Below are 15,279 nucleotides of genomic sequence, written 5' to 3' on the forward strand. Positions count from 1 at the left end.
CGTTAAGAAACTTGCCCACACAGCTTGGATGAGGCACACAGGGGATTTTCAACAGAGGTTGTATAAATTCTGCTAGGCCACCACAGTGCTTCCCCATTCATCATTTTGAGAGGTGTGTTTTGGTGTTACAGAGAGCAGAAAATATAATGCCTACTTTTAGTTCCTTTTCTTTTTCCAAGTCCATTGTCATCAAGACTTAATGGTACTAAGTGGAAAAAGAAATTTTTTAATGAATCACTTTTCACATGTACTGCTTAAGGAATAAAGCAAATATAAGAACTTAGTATTGTTGTTCTTGTTGAATATTCAGGGCTTCTGAACATTTTCAAAACTGTTGGATATTCAGGGGTTCTGAACATTTTCAAAATATGAAGATTTTAAGAAACTCTCTAGTGGTATCTTCTGAACCTCAAGAATGTCTTCGAGATGCATCAAAGTGGCACTTTATCTTTGTTAGTATGCAATTGTCAGCTTTCCATGAGTAGGTTGAAACAAAAAATGCAATCCATCCTTTGGCCAGGAACTAACTGACTAATAAAATGCATTCCATAAAGTTGCAATTCAGAAGAAAGAATACACGTTAGGGCAAAGTCAAAATGCAAGTCCATTGCCAATCGTCTCATCCTCATTTTATTAATCTGAATACTTTTATAAATGTTTATTCTGTCAATTATTATAATACCTGGCATTCAACAACAAAATGTTAGCCACAGCTGCCTATGTAGAGAGTTGCAATTTGGTCCCCCCAAAATGGTCTGATTGATTTTACTGAATGAGGACAACTAAAATGGAAAATGTAGGCTTGCGAATCATTCAAACCTGAGTTGAAGTCCTGGTTTTGCCATTCATTGACCATGACCTTGAGCCTGTTACTTAACCTCTCTCAGCCTTTGTTTCCTCATCTGTAATAATGAATGCTGACAGTGCTGCCCTGACAGATCTACTGTGAGAATAAAATGGATTAATGTGTGTAAAGACCCTGGTATGTAGCAAGAAGTCAATGAAAAGTTAACTATGAATGTAATCTTACAGGTCTTCTAGTCAAGGCATGAAAACTAATGCCTAGAGTGTTGGAAATGACTTACCCGATGTCATGCAGCTGATCCCTGGCAGGGCCCAGGGAGCCCAGGTCTCTGGACTCCCAAACCTAATTCCAGACTCGTTAATTAACTAACACTTGCAAAGCTCACAGACCACTCAAGGAAGTCTTTCCAAAGCTGAAGACCCTGTACTAAAACGTTGAAAGAAAAATCGCTCAACGTGGAAATAGGAGTGGGCAGAAAGAGGAGGAAAGTAAACATGCCTGTGAAGGGTTTGAACTTATTTTCCAAGTCAAACTGCTGCTTTCCGAGAACACCAAGGTCTACTTTCAGGTCAGGGCAAATTGCATATTCTTCAATTGTCTTGCTGATTTGGAAAATTTTATCAGTTATTGCTTCTGGAGCAGGACCTGGAAATCAAACGGCAAACAGTGGGTCACTTCATGCAGCTCACGTGGAAATACAAAGAATCCAAAGCTCATCAGTTCCTCTTCACTAGCACATCTACCATTTCATCATTCAGCCAGCAAGGTGGCAGGATTTTTCTAAAAGAAAATATCATGTTAGGGATGAGTTGTACATGGCTCTTCATATTCAGGTACAGTCAAATGAGAAGCATTTCACTGTCACTGAAATGAAGCAAAGAGCACCCCCCTGCCCCCTACAAAGGATCAGAACCAAAACCCTGGTCTCCCCAGGCTCCAGCTATTGGTTTATCCTACTGAAGATAAACTTACCTGTCCTCAAAATGACAGCAAACTCACCTCCATTAGAAATATTGAATTTGATTCCAAAATCTCCATTGGGGCCCCCTGGGTTGTGGCTGGCTGTCAGAATGATCCCACCAATGGCTTTGATTTTTCTAATGATGCAGGATACAGCAGGGGTGGAGAGGATTCCATTCTGTCCAATAACCAAGCGACCAATCTAGGAGAAGAAATCCAGAACACACTCTTTAACATCAATACATCCAGAGTCACTGCTCAGAAACAACACCAAGATAACAGGCAGATGGACAAAATAATAATAATAATAATAATCTGTTAGACAAGAAAAGATTTTATTTAATAAAAATCTACAGCTTGGATGTCTCCACCATATTACTGAAGCAGAATCAGCAATGTTGAACAAATTCCTTCAGATGGTTTTTGGGACTTTGTAGTTTTAGAAGAGTGTGTGGTCTGTGTGCACTAGAAGGCTCTGGCATGAAAACACAGCATATTAAAAAGAGCCTTTCCAGATCAGGTTCACAATGTGGATACATTGAAAGAATATGAGAAAACCCAAATTTTTATCCAATTCAATCATACTTTCAAGCCACAACGGGAGAAAAGAAAAGGTTTAGCTAGTTAAAGGGATTCTGCCCAAAGACAAGGCTTTTTTAAAGTAAAAATCTTTTTGAAGTAAAAAAGGCAAATTTTATGGCAAGATTATTGAAAAATGACTCATCAATTTATCTTTCCAGTCAAGCTTGGCTTTTTCATATAGTGGGTTTCCTCAAAGCAAGACACACATACTCCTGTTACAGTGTACCTGGGTTACCTCCTGGGCCTAAGACAAGAATGCTGGAGTTATTCCTGAGTAAACCAGTCAGAAAGACCTACATGAAAGGGCGACAGGTGGGACTTCTGTTGCGTTCTTAACTTACCTTCCCATAGCTCTTACTGATGGTGAAGTACCGCTCCTAAATCTTTTTTGCTAAAATGACAGTAATTTATATCTGTTTCAACATGACTAAAGTTGGAAAAGAAGGTTGAGGTGTTGTCAGTTCCTCTTAAAAAACAGGGATTTTTTTACATTTTCCGTTTGTTATTTCTTTTTGCTTCACCCAAGATAAATATGATTGAAGAAACAACTTGATGGTGGAAGATGTGTTTCTAATGTTGAGAATGTCCATGAGATACCTGGATTTCCTGGGGAGAGTTTCTCTGGGACTGTTGGCTCTGCCACCCTTCCATAGCTCATTGAAAACTGTCAACAACCACCTCCCAGGAAGCAGCTGGTTCACTTCCAACCAGCCACCTCCCAACCACCTCCCAGGAAGCAGCTGGTTCACTTTGTTACCTCTTGGCTCTCATATGTTGATCTCTGAACAATTTTTGGTATAGCTCCCCTAATATATTGGTTATATCCTGCCTTCCCCAGGAAATGGTAACCACCAGGGTGGATGCTGTCAGTAGGTTGCTTTTTAGACTATAGGAACCTGTAGATAGTGTGGAATCAATACTGATGATTGTTATGGAGCTACAGAGTGCTTTCTACATCCCACGGCACTTTTGATCCATTCCCACATTTGCTCCTCCCAAGTACCACTGCAAACATGAGGAAGCTGAGGTCCAGAGTTATCACGATCCTGCCCATTCATTCATTCTTGCCTCCATCCAGCAGCAATAACAACAAGCATTAATGGAAAGGTGCTATGGCAGACACTGGCATAGATGACATGACAAGGCCACACAGCACATTAGTGGCCACGGTGGGGGAAAGTATTGAAACCTCCTGACTCAACACAGTGACATTTCACCTTCCAGCAGTTTCCAGTGTGGTTGTGGTGAGAATAAAAGCCTATATTCAGGCAGTTCTAGAATGTCCATAGGAGGGGTTTAGGGGTGGCTTGTCGAGTTGTATTTACACACCAAGCACACCAATTTTTATATAGATTATATTTGGTGTGGAAGGAGAGGCTGATGATATTAAGCTACACCACCCATGTCACCCCTTAATTCTGCCATTCCTTATGGTGAGATTTGTAATGGTTCCAGGCTGAGGGGATTATGCCAGGGGTAAGAGTAAGAAGAAAATTTGAGAGATAGAAGCAAGATAGCTTCTCTCTTGAGCCCAAGAAGAAGTACATCTGGTGGAAGAACTCCCCTTCCAGATCAGGCTCTTTCTTGGGAATCACCCTCAGGAATATTGCTCTCAATCGGATACAGGGGAGACACTGCTCTATTACTCTCCTTCCCTTAAAGATGCCTGGACCACTGCAACAGCTCCTAACTCAATCTCCCCTGCCTCTCTCCCACATGAGTCTCTCTTGCTCGACCCTGGCTGGATCCATCTGACCTACTCAAACCCATCTAGTTCATCTTTCTAAGCCATAATGCTGTGTCCCTTTTCTGACCCCAAAATCTTCCCAGAAATTCTACTTCTAGGTATACACCTGAAGAATTGAAAGCAGGACGTAGACAGATGCTTAAACACCAATGTTCATAGCAGTATTACTCACAAAAGTCAAAGGGTGGAAAGAACGCTAACGTCTACCATGAGGTGAACGGATAAACAAAATGTTGTGTATACATAAAGTGGAATATTATTCAGCCTTAAAAGTGTGTGTGTGGGGGGGGTCCTGCCATATGCCACAAGATGGATGAACCTTGAGGACATTATGCTAAGTGAAATTTGTCATACAGCATTTCTCACAAAAGACAAATTGAGCCGGGCGCGGTGGCTCAAGCCTGTAATCCCAGCACTTTGGGAGGCCGAGACGGGCGGATCACGAGGTCAGGAGATCGAGACCATCCTGGCTAATAACACGGTGAAATCCCGTCTCTACTAAAAAAATACAAAAAACTAGCCGGGCGAGGTGGTGGGCGCCTGTAGTTCCAGCTACTCAGGAGGCTGAGGCAGGAGAATGGCGTGAACCCGGGAGGCGGAGCTTGCAGTGAGCTGAGATCCGGCCACTGCACTCCAGCCTGGGCGACAGAGCAAGATTCCGTCTCAAAAAAAAAAAAAAAAAAAAAAAAAAATACAAATTGAAAACTGTCAACCACTCCACTACCAACCACCTCCCAAGAAGCAGCTGGTTCACTTCAGTTACCTCTTGGCTCTCATATGTTGATCTCTGGACAATTTTTGTTGTAGCTCCCCTAATATATTGGTTATATCCTGCCTTCCCCAGGAAATGGTAATCACCAGGGTGGATGCTGTCATTAGGTTGCTTTTTAGACTGTAGGAACCCGCAGATAGTGTGGAATCAATACTGATGATTGTTATGGAGCTACAGAGTGCTTTCTACATCCCATGGCACTTTTGATCTGTTCCCACACTTGCTCACATTTGTCACAAAAGACAAATGCTATATGATTCCACTTACATGAGGTATTTAAAGAAGTCAATACCATAGAAACACAAAGTACAATGGTGGTTGCCAGCGGCTCAGAAGAGGGAAGGATGGGGAATTGTTCAATGAACATAGACTTTCAGTTTGGCAAGATGAAAAATTTCTAGAGATATGTTGAACAACAATGTTTCGTTAACATTACTGAAGCATACACCTAAAAATGGTTAAGATGGTAAATTTTATTATGTGTTTTTACCACAATTAAAACTTTTTAAAGAATTTGTCACTGTACTCTAAGATGACATTGCAATCTATAGGTATGGATGTGACTGGAAGGACATATATAGGATAATTTTTTTTCTTTTTTTTTCTCATGTGACTGCCAGATCATAAGGATAAATATTTTTTAACTCAAAAAAAAAAAAAAGGGAATAAAATTCTGACACATTCTACAGCCTGGACAAGGCTTGAAAACATTATGCTAAGTGAAATAAGCCAGATGCAAAAGGACAAGGATTGTCTGATTCTGCTTCTATGAGGGAAGTAGAATAGGCAAATTCATCGAGACAGAAAGTAGTACAGAGGTTACCAGAGGCTGGCGGGAGTGGGAATGGGAAATGATTGTGTAACAGGTACAGAGTTTCTGTATGGGATGATTTTTTTAAAAAGGTTCTGGAGATGGATAGTGGTGATGGTTGTACAACATTGTGAATGTAATTAATGCCACTGAACCATACACTGAAAATGGTTAGAATGGTAAATCTGATGTTATGTATATTTTACCTTTCCTGGCCCCCAAGGTAGAGATAACTCCCTCAGCCAGGCACTAAGAGTCCATTCTCAAATGGCCTCCCCTGCCTGCCTTCCTTTCCCACGACTTCCTTCCTTAAAACTCATGCCTCCCCGCCAAAACAGGTACTTCGTTGTTCCCCAAACATCGAATAGTCAAACACAGCAAGGAGTAAACTTTAAATATTCCTTTTAACTGAAAACAGGGCTTGGTATTTTCTTAGGTTTCATTAAAAACCAAGTTCCATTTTCTTTGTCCTGTAATCATGCACATGGGTCCTGCTCTTACCTCTAAACTTACCTCTCGGTTGAGAGCTCTGGGGACTGAATGAGATATCAATATTCTAAAAGGGGCCCATCAATATCTTATTTTGTGCAATAAAATGTCCTTCAAAAGCAGAGAGCTCTATATAAATAAAAATGAAGGCCGGGCGCGGTGGCTCACGCCTGTAATCCCAGCATTTTGGGAGGCCGAGACGGGGGGATCACGAGGTCAGGAGATCGAGACCATCCTGGCTAACACGGTGAAACCCCGTCTCTACTAAAAAAAATACAAAAAACTAGCCAGGCGAGGTGGCGGGCGCCTGTAGTCCCAGCTACTGGGGAGGCTGAGACAGGAGAATGGCGTGAACCCGGGAGGCGGAGCTTGCAGTGAGCTGAGATCCGGCCACTGCACTCCAGCCTGGGCGACAGAGCGAGACTCCGTCTCAAATAAATAAATAAATAAATAAATAAATAAATAAATAAATAAATAAAAATGAAGAGAAACTTATAACCCATAAATGCACCAGATAAAGTATGGTAAAGGGAAAAAAATAAAATGATCTCCATTTAGCTCAGTGGGCTGAAAAGCCCTCCAAGAATCAGCTTATGGGCACAGTGGCTATTAATGAAGATAAGAAAGGAGCATTAACTTTTGTCAAAATCTGTGGCAATAATTATCCTTCCTTTAGATTTCCTCCCTGCAGCCCTACCCACAATCAAAGGCATGTTAAAACAGTCAGAATGTAGGATATGTTAGACAGAGAAGAAATCAAACCCTTTAGAATTTCATAGGTTTAAAGTGCATCAGATTGAAGTGCTTTATCAGTCCACTAATGTTTTAAGCAATTCAGTTGGTTAGCATGAGTGTTTTAAATGCAGTGCTATCTTTAATAAGGTGGCTCTCACCTCTAAGCTTACCTTGAAAAGACTTGAAAATATTCTTGGGCTGCCAACAGCTCTAACAAATAGGCAGCTACCATATTTAGTCAATTATTATCATTTAAATGTATTATTTAGTAAACCTTCAGAGGGCAAATCTGAGAAAGTCTGTAGAGTCTGCCTGAATTACACATTCCTACCACCTCTTCCACATCCTTCAGCTCCACACAAAAATGAAATGGAGCCAAATATATCACAGCAAAGGGGACAGGGTACCAGATCCACTCAACAGTCTAGATATATGCGGAGAAATAATGTTCCATTCGTTCCCTCTCCAAAGATTAAAAGCATCTTAATACCATTCCCTTTGCAGCTCTCCTCAAAGAAAAAATTTATGGCATGTCACATTTTATCTTAAAAATGTGTATGCTTCATAATAATTTCATATTTGAGTGCTTTATCAGCAACTTTTACATGAGAGGCATTCAGATTCTGAAACTGAGTATCAGGAAAACTCTCATTATAAACAATAGGATCTACAAACACTTAAATTTCGTGTGGTGGTACATTTTATTTTGTTTTGCTTTGTTTTAATTTGGCTTTCGCAAACACACCTGCTCAGCGTATTTTGAAAATACACTGAAAATGAATGTCTAACACATTTAGTTGCAATACTAAATTTTATCTTGTCAGAATCAGAATCTCTTCCAGAGAAGAAATACAACAGATTTTAAAATTTGCAGGTACTGAAGGACTATGTGCTCCAACTAATTGCTAATCATTATCTAAAACACTAAAAATATATTTTTGGTCCCTGAGAGGAATTTGCAGAGCAAAAAACATCAATGTTCTGATGCCCACCTTCCTGTAAACCAGTGGGCTGTGCGAACTGTTAGATTATCAAGATCAATGCTTTCTGGTACAATATTCCTTCTCATTTGCTTAATCCAGCCAACACGGTTTTCCATGATGCAGAGGTTTAGCAGAGCCTCCTCATACTATAGTCTTACAGGAGTTATTATCTCTACCCTGCTGCACAAATTCACCATGCACAGGGCTTCTTTGTGTCCAAGGTCATTATAAGCAGGTGCCCCTGTAACAGGTCCTCTCGAAAGGCTCACACCTAACATTTTCCAACCTCCTCCTAGCATTTCTGCATGACTACCAGGATCCATAAACAACAGCATGCCCTGGCTTTTGTTTTCCTGTTTGACAAGTGACTGAACTTCAACAAGAAAGCCATTGAAAGAAAACAAAATCCTCTTCTCTCCACCATTCAGTAGAGCCCTCTTACATAGGACAGGGTGCCCCTTGAAGCTAGTTAGAATGTAGATAAAACAGCTTAAGACCGGCAGTGTGCTTTAAACGTCTAAAAAGCAACAGGTACTTTGTCGAGCAATAGAACAGAGCATAATACCTAAGAAGCTGAACTTAACATTCCTGTATCCCGGTGTGGTTAATGTAATTTCTCAAGTATTTTCACAACATACAATCACTAAAGTTACAATGAAACTTAACCGGATGTTAGTAGAATTGAAGTGTATACCACATATAAATCCTTGTACATTTGTATACTTCTGTAAAATTAAGAGGTTATTTGGAGAGCCAGAAACATAACAATACTTATCATATACCCACCCCATTGGCAGCTGCCATCTGCACTATCGTTTCTACTGCTGATTTATTAAAATACCGCCCATCTCCACCAACCACCAGTGATGATCCCTGGCGATCTTTTAGGTCTATGGAAAAGAATATACTCTGAATGAAATTCTCCAGATAGCATGGCTTTTCCTCAAAATAATAGGTTTTCTTCCGTAATCCACTTGTTCCTGGTTTCTGATCGTGGTAGGGAGCTGTAGCAAAAGTCAACAAAGGGAGAGGACCTTCTTCCATTTTTCTATACGTCCCAGAAATCCATTCTTCAAAATCACTCATCCTTCACTTCCACCGACTGGCTCAGTGAGGGTGTCCAGAAAGCAGTCAAGGGACTCCAAAACAGGTCTGTCCAACCTGAAGCTGCAACAGTGTCGTATGAGTAACTAAAATAGAGGGTTTGCCTGGACGATCACTCTCAATGAGAAAGCTTGGTTAATTCCTTGTTGTTGTCCCTTGTGAACAAGTTAAGGGCCACACACCCACTCGCACCCACACACAAAGCAGGTCTTCAAAGTTGTTTTGATGAGGACACTTCTGCCCACTTAACCAAGCCAAATACCCTTCAATTATTTTTGTCTCATTTCCCCGTTAGGGTAGAGATAGCTCCAAGGAGTGCTGCATGCAGCCGACTTCAGTTGTAAACACCAGGTGGCTGCCAGGCTCTACAATCAGAGCCCAGGCAAAGAGGGCAAAAGCAGTCCCACGAAGCAGGTTTGTGAACAAGACACCCTGGTGTGGCTCTCACTGCTCCTGCCACCCCTTAAACCAGAGCCTCTCTGGGCATTCATCTCTGAGAAGGCCATCTGCAGCTAGAGTTGCTCCATGCCACCTAGCAAGCTAAAGGTCAATCTTAAAATGGAAGTGAGGGAGCTCAAGTTACCCCTGGTTTTCTTACATCACTGTCATTTTGATACCTAAGAAATTTTTTTTACTTCACACATGCAATCTATCAGGAAAAAAATCATCTAACAGATTTATTCATTGGCGACCAAAGATTTAACAAAATAGTGTTCAGTTCTAGAAAAACAGATACCTCCAAAGTTGCCCTGAATAACCAACAGCTTGGTCATTCCTTTGAATATACAAAAAAGCAGGCATGAGGATGCACCAAGTCCTTAAAAATGTAAGCAAAACACGGAAAAATATATATATATATGTTTTTCTGAGTGCACAGGTTTGGATCAAGTTATTATTTGGAAAAATATGAACATAAGATTTTTAAAATTTTTTCAGTTTTAAGTGTACTTGACTTTTAACAAAATGTTTTTAGGGAAGCAGTTTAAGTCCTTTGTATCTGAAGAGTCTAGGATGTTTAAAAACATTTTACCTAAGTAAATTTCATATCCAATTCCATTTAATCCCCAAGATTTTATTACTGATCTATTTAAATACAAACATGTGTGTTCTCAGCCAGCCATGGTGGCTCACACCTGTAATCCCAGCACTTTGGGAGGCCAAAGTGGGCAGATCACCTGAAGTCAGGAGTTCGAGACCAGTCTGTTCAACATGGTAAAACCCTGTCTCCAATAAAAATACAAAAATTAGCCAGGCGTGGTGGCGTGCACCTGTAGTCCCAGCTATTTAGGAGGCTGAGGCAGGAGAACTGCTTGAACCTCGGAGGCTGAGGTTGCAGTGAGCCAAGATGGTGCCATTGCACTCCAGCCTGGACGACAGACCACGCATGCACTGAGGAATTAAGGTTTTCGAGGGAAAAGTGAATCATCCCTTGAGCAACAAAATCTGAGTCTTTTTATACTAACTTGTCAAGCAGCATCTGAAAGTAGACATGCACTGGTAGCTGCCAACTGCCCTCTGTCAAGAATGCGCCTGTGTTCCAAGGCTGCTCTGCAGAAGACCAGCAGGAATAATGGGCTCACGAGTGGAAAGTAGGCCACTGGCAAGGGAGCCTGGCCCCCTTCAAATGACAAATGGGCCTGGCCCATGTGCAGGAAATACCTCGAGACATAACATTAACACAATTCACAAAACACATTTATTACGTTGAAAACCTGTCAGGCAAAAGACAACTACTTTTTATAGCTTATTTTGGGCTCTTAATTTGTTTTAAAAAGTCAAATTCTTTAGAAATTAATTGAAAAAGCAAGCATGCTTTATTAACAGTTTACATAACCACTGTTTTTCTACTATAAATGATTTTCTAAATTCCTATTTTGTAAGTTCTGTGCCAAGTTTTCTCTGGTTTTATATGGGCTTGTAAATTAGGCTGGCATGTGTGTCTTGACATATTCGATAATAGATCCAGATTTATGAAATATCACTCCAATAATCTTTTCTTTGGAATAACAGAGCAACCAACCACGTAATTGGTAGTTTTCTTAATGAGATCTTGAAATCCCAGGGTAAATTTGGGGGTACTTGGGCACAAGGATGTTCCCACATCCCATACCAAAGCCTCTCTGCCCACATAATATACCACACTCCAGCATGGTCTCTGCTGGCAGCCTGCCAGTCTCTCAGTGAAGTTCTTTCTGAAGGCAGAACTATGAGAGCAACATTTTAAGCAATGACACATGCCAGGCATGGTGTTTGTCAATATGCAATACTACACCAAAAGGACATAATCCTTGCCCTAGAAAAGCTTCTATTCTAAAAATGGGCCTGATCATAATTTTATGAACACTACAGAATTCAACCCCATATAAAAATATTACCAGAAGCAGCAATGTTAGATGGACTGTGAAGTATAGTAAAAAAGAAGAGACATTAAAAACATTAAGCTTCCTAAGACACTCAGACTAAGTGGGGCAGCTATTAAGAAACTCATTTGTTTCGGCTCTCCAGCAAAGGTTGAACTTCATCTTCAGAAACGTTACTGTCGAGCATAGCGAACCCAATTTGGCCTAATGAATTCGCCTGCATTGCCAGTACTCCTTCACAATGACACAAATTACATTTAAACCATATGGGGGATTTAAGGATTACTCCCTTCAGACAAGGAACTTTCATACTGGTCTTGGGCCCAATCAATTTCACAATGGCAGAGTTATGAACCCCTTTGCTCCCAGCCTCACAAAGACTCCAGCTCCCATTCGCATCAGCAGTGATACCTTCCCAGTAGAACACAGCAGAAACCGTAGACTTACCAATCCTTTATTCACTCTTTCTTTTCTATGTTTCTCTAAAAAATATTTAGTGGACAGTTAATAATGATGTCCCAGGCCCCATAGGAGGGCTGGCCTGAATGGGTTCACCTCTTCACACCGAGTTCTTTTTTAGCAAATGTCCCAGGAGTGGGCATAAGGGATGGACCTGATAACCCTATTTCCAGGCATAAGCACTAGAAAGAAAGGCAGAAATTTGGCTTAAAGCAGCAGGGTTAATCAGCCCCCCAGCTCAAGGCCCTATGGTTGTGATAGCTGCAGGTGCCTGTTACAGACGGCTTGAAATTTGTCCCCAAGAGTGAAAAACAGTCATTCATTTCTCCAGCTACCAGTAACTAAGCAGGTAGTAAATGCTCAGCCCCAGGTAAGGTACTGCATTCTAATGGAAAGGGCACAGGTTCAGTGGCCAGACACAACTAGGGCTCAAATCTTTCACTGTAAAATGTATGAGAGGTACAATCTACAGCAAGTTACTTAACTCATCTGAGCCTATAAAATGGGGATGGCTCTGAAGGTTGTTCGGAAAATTGAACACAGGTCACATGTGAAAACACCCGATACCGTGCCTGGTATAAGGTAAATCATTGCCAGCCCCTCGTCCCTCTGGGCCTCAATTTCCTCATGAAATCATACCTCTCTCCCAAGGGTTTTGTGAAGATTGCCTCACTGAATGTCTAGGAAAGCCTTTATGAACTGGAAAATGATGTAAAGATACAAAATTTTTTTTTCCACGTTCTGAGTGGGGTTGGAGATAGAAACAAAGGGGGATGGGCCTCTGTCGTCATAAAGTTCACATCAGAAAGGAGCCATCACAGCGTGGTGGCCTTGGTGCTATCCTGAAGGTGTATTTACAGAGTTGTGGCTCTCAAGAGGTTGCAGTGAGAGGTATGAGACTGGAGAAATAGTTGGGGCAAGTCTATGGAGCCTTGTGAACTGTACTAAACTTTATTTTGTAAGTGCTGCAGAGCTATGGAAATTTTCAAGCAAAAAGAATATAAACCGATATGTTTTTGGAAAGTTGACTGGCTGGCAGTGGTGCCTTGAATAGCTTGGAGAAGGAAGACCGGAAAAAGATTAACCAAGGCTTGCAAAAAGGGTTCCATCCTTAGCTGGGTAGGCTTTGAGGGTCCCAGTCAATGTGATCTCGTCCAGCACCATTCCTCTGCCAGCTTTCTACATACAACTTCAACTTTGAGTTCTTGGCCCAGTTGGAGCACTGATTTCTTTTTTCCTCTCTCCTACCGTGAAGATACTCCTTGAACAACCTCTTTCCTCTGACCCTTTTTCCATACTGTGCTTTCTACTCATCCCCTCCCTTCTCTGAGAACTGTCCCCCAACTATTCCATAAGAGTGAAGGCCTGGGGCCATGTCTCTACTCCAGGACCCTGACTCCAGGCCATGAGCAAAAGGGGTAGATACCTGACTAAAGCTGGACCACTCATGTTTTCTCTCCTTGGAATCTAGAATTGGGACTCAAAAGTGTACTAGTCAGATTAGGTTAGCCCTTGAACCAGAAAGACAGGTAAACTTATGAGCTGTGGGCCAAGAACAGTTGAGTCATGAGAATATCCACAGAACTGCTACTAGCCTGACAATATGTGAGAGTCCGTGACAGCTATGCAGGATCCGACTCTGGATCACTCATACATCTCTAAGACTTATGGATCCGACATACGGGAAGAATCAGAAAAGAATTCGAAATAGAATCAAGCAAAAAATAGGTTAGATGAATCTTCTCACATAGGTAGGGCTTGCAGATTCATCAGACCTGAGAATCGGGGAACAGGGGCTGGGAACACAAGCCACTGGAGACTTCCTTTTGGCGCTACTATTCTGGACTCGGTGCCTCCACATCCAGACCCTTGGCCAAGCCACACCTCACCCAGCTGGTGTCACCCCAATTCAACTGGAAAGGTAACCCCTCATCACTTCAGGTGAGAGAATGGTTTTTTAAGTTGGCATTTTAAAACATACTCTCTTAAAATTAAGTGTACAGATGATGAAGTATATCACATAGGATACAAATAATAAAATAAACATAGTATTAATAATTTTGGAATAAGTGGGGGAAAACTAGGTATATTTGGTATTTGAAATACATTTAAGAAATGTGGGATATGAGTTTATCTAAAGATTAGCCGTGTGGGTCCAGTTCATAATGTGCAGGTGGTGTTACTTATTTAGACAGGATTTCAAGTTTAAGGAGGTATTAGAAGAATTTTATCAAAATTATAAACATTAGTGGAACATTCCAGAAAACTTGGACTGTATTATATATATATATTTTTTTGAGACAGAGTCTCGCTCTGGGGCCCAGGCTGGAGTGCAGTGGCCGGATCTCAGCTCACTGCAAGCTCCGCCTCCCGGGTTTACGCCATTCTCCTGTCTCAGCCTCCTGAGTAGCTGGAACTACAGGCGCCCGCCACCGCGCCCGGCTATTTTTTTGTATTTTTTTAGTAGAGACGGGGTTTCACCATGTTAGCCAGGATGGTCTCGATCTTCTGACCTCGTGATCCGCCCGTCTCGGCCTCCCAAAGTGCTGGGATTACAGGCTTGAGCCACCGCGCCCGGCCAACTGTATTATATTTATAACTTTAAGTCATCAGATGCAGACAGTATACTGTAGTACTTGAGGGAATAGACTCTAAGGCCAAAGAGACAGGGTCTGAACCCTTATTCCACCAGTTACTAGTAATATGATCTTGAAAAAGTTACTTATCCTCTTTGTGCTTCCATTTCCTCATCTGCCAAGATGGAGATAATGGTAGCAGCTCTATTTTACTTGTTGTAGTCATGTTTGAATGAAGTAATTTACAGATAGTTCTGAAACCAGAGCTGCTATATATGCCCTGTACAAGGATCTGCTGTTATTATTTGACTACGTGAGAACAACTTGAATACTTGAAAAGTTTTCCTTATTAGACAAGGAATTTTAAAAGAAAACAAATATTTGACTTAAAAATTTGAAATATTCATAGATACTTGATTAAATGAGTTTGTAAAAAAATAATAATAATAACACAGTGAGAAACCTAACTTCCATTGACAAATGGGTCAGCAGAGAGAGAAGAAAATGAAACAGATGTGCTGAGATCAACAGGAGACGCTGCCTGGGTTCCTCTTGTTTCAGGGTCTTTTATTTATTTATTTTTTTTTGGAGGCAGAGTCACTCTGTCACCCAGGCTGGAGTGCAGTCGTGCAATCTCTGCCTTCCAAGTTCAAGCAATTCTCGTGCCTCAGCCTCCTGAGTAGCTGGGATTACAGGTATGTGCCACCATGCCCTGCTAATTTTTAGTAGAGACAGGCTTTCACTGTGTTGGACAGGCTGGTCTCGAACTCCTCACCTCAAGTGATCTGCCCGCCTGGTCTCCCAAAATGTGTCTCAGGGTCTTGAAGTCCATCTGCCCCACTGCCTGTGTCTCAGGGCTGCAGGAGACGCCCCTCTCTCCGTGTGCAGTCTTTGCA

At 41.5% G+C, this 15,279-nt stretch overlaps 1 protein-coding gene across 2 annotated transcripts in view; it reads right to left on the reverse strand.

Moving 5' to 3' along the window:
- Nucleotides 1–15,279, reverse strand: part of LOC105495190 (phosphoglucomutase 1) — a 67,010-nt gene that overhangs the window by 29,532 nt on the left and 22,199 nt on the right. Inside the window, exons 1-3 of one of the 2 annotated variants that reach the window (XM_011764479.2) lie at nucleotides 8,671–9,250; nucleotides 1,805–1,967; nucleotides 1,304–1,450 (exon numbers count right to left, since the gene is read on the reverse strand). In XM_011764479.2, coding sequence (XP_011762781.1) covers nucleotides 1,304–1,450; nucleotides 1,805–1,967; nucleotides 8,671–8,970 — 610 coding nt within the window. In that variant the 5' untranslated portion in view covers nucleotides 8,971–9,250. Of the gene's footprint in view, nucleotides 1–1,303; nucleotides 1,451–1,804; nucleotides 1,968–8,670; nucleotides 9,251–15,279 lie in introns of those variants that run through there. The other variant, XM_011764480.3, reaches the window with a different exon arrangement.

The sequence above is a fragment of the Macaca nemestrina genome, chromosome 1, assembly GCF_043159975.1.
Source record: "Macaca nemestrina isolate mMacNem1 chromosome 1, mMacNem.hap1, whole genome shotgun sequence".
In the NCBI taxonomy this organism is placed as follows: Eukaryota; Metazoa; Chordata; class Mammalia; order Primates; family Cercopithecidae; genus Macaca; species Macaca nemestrina.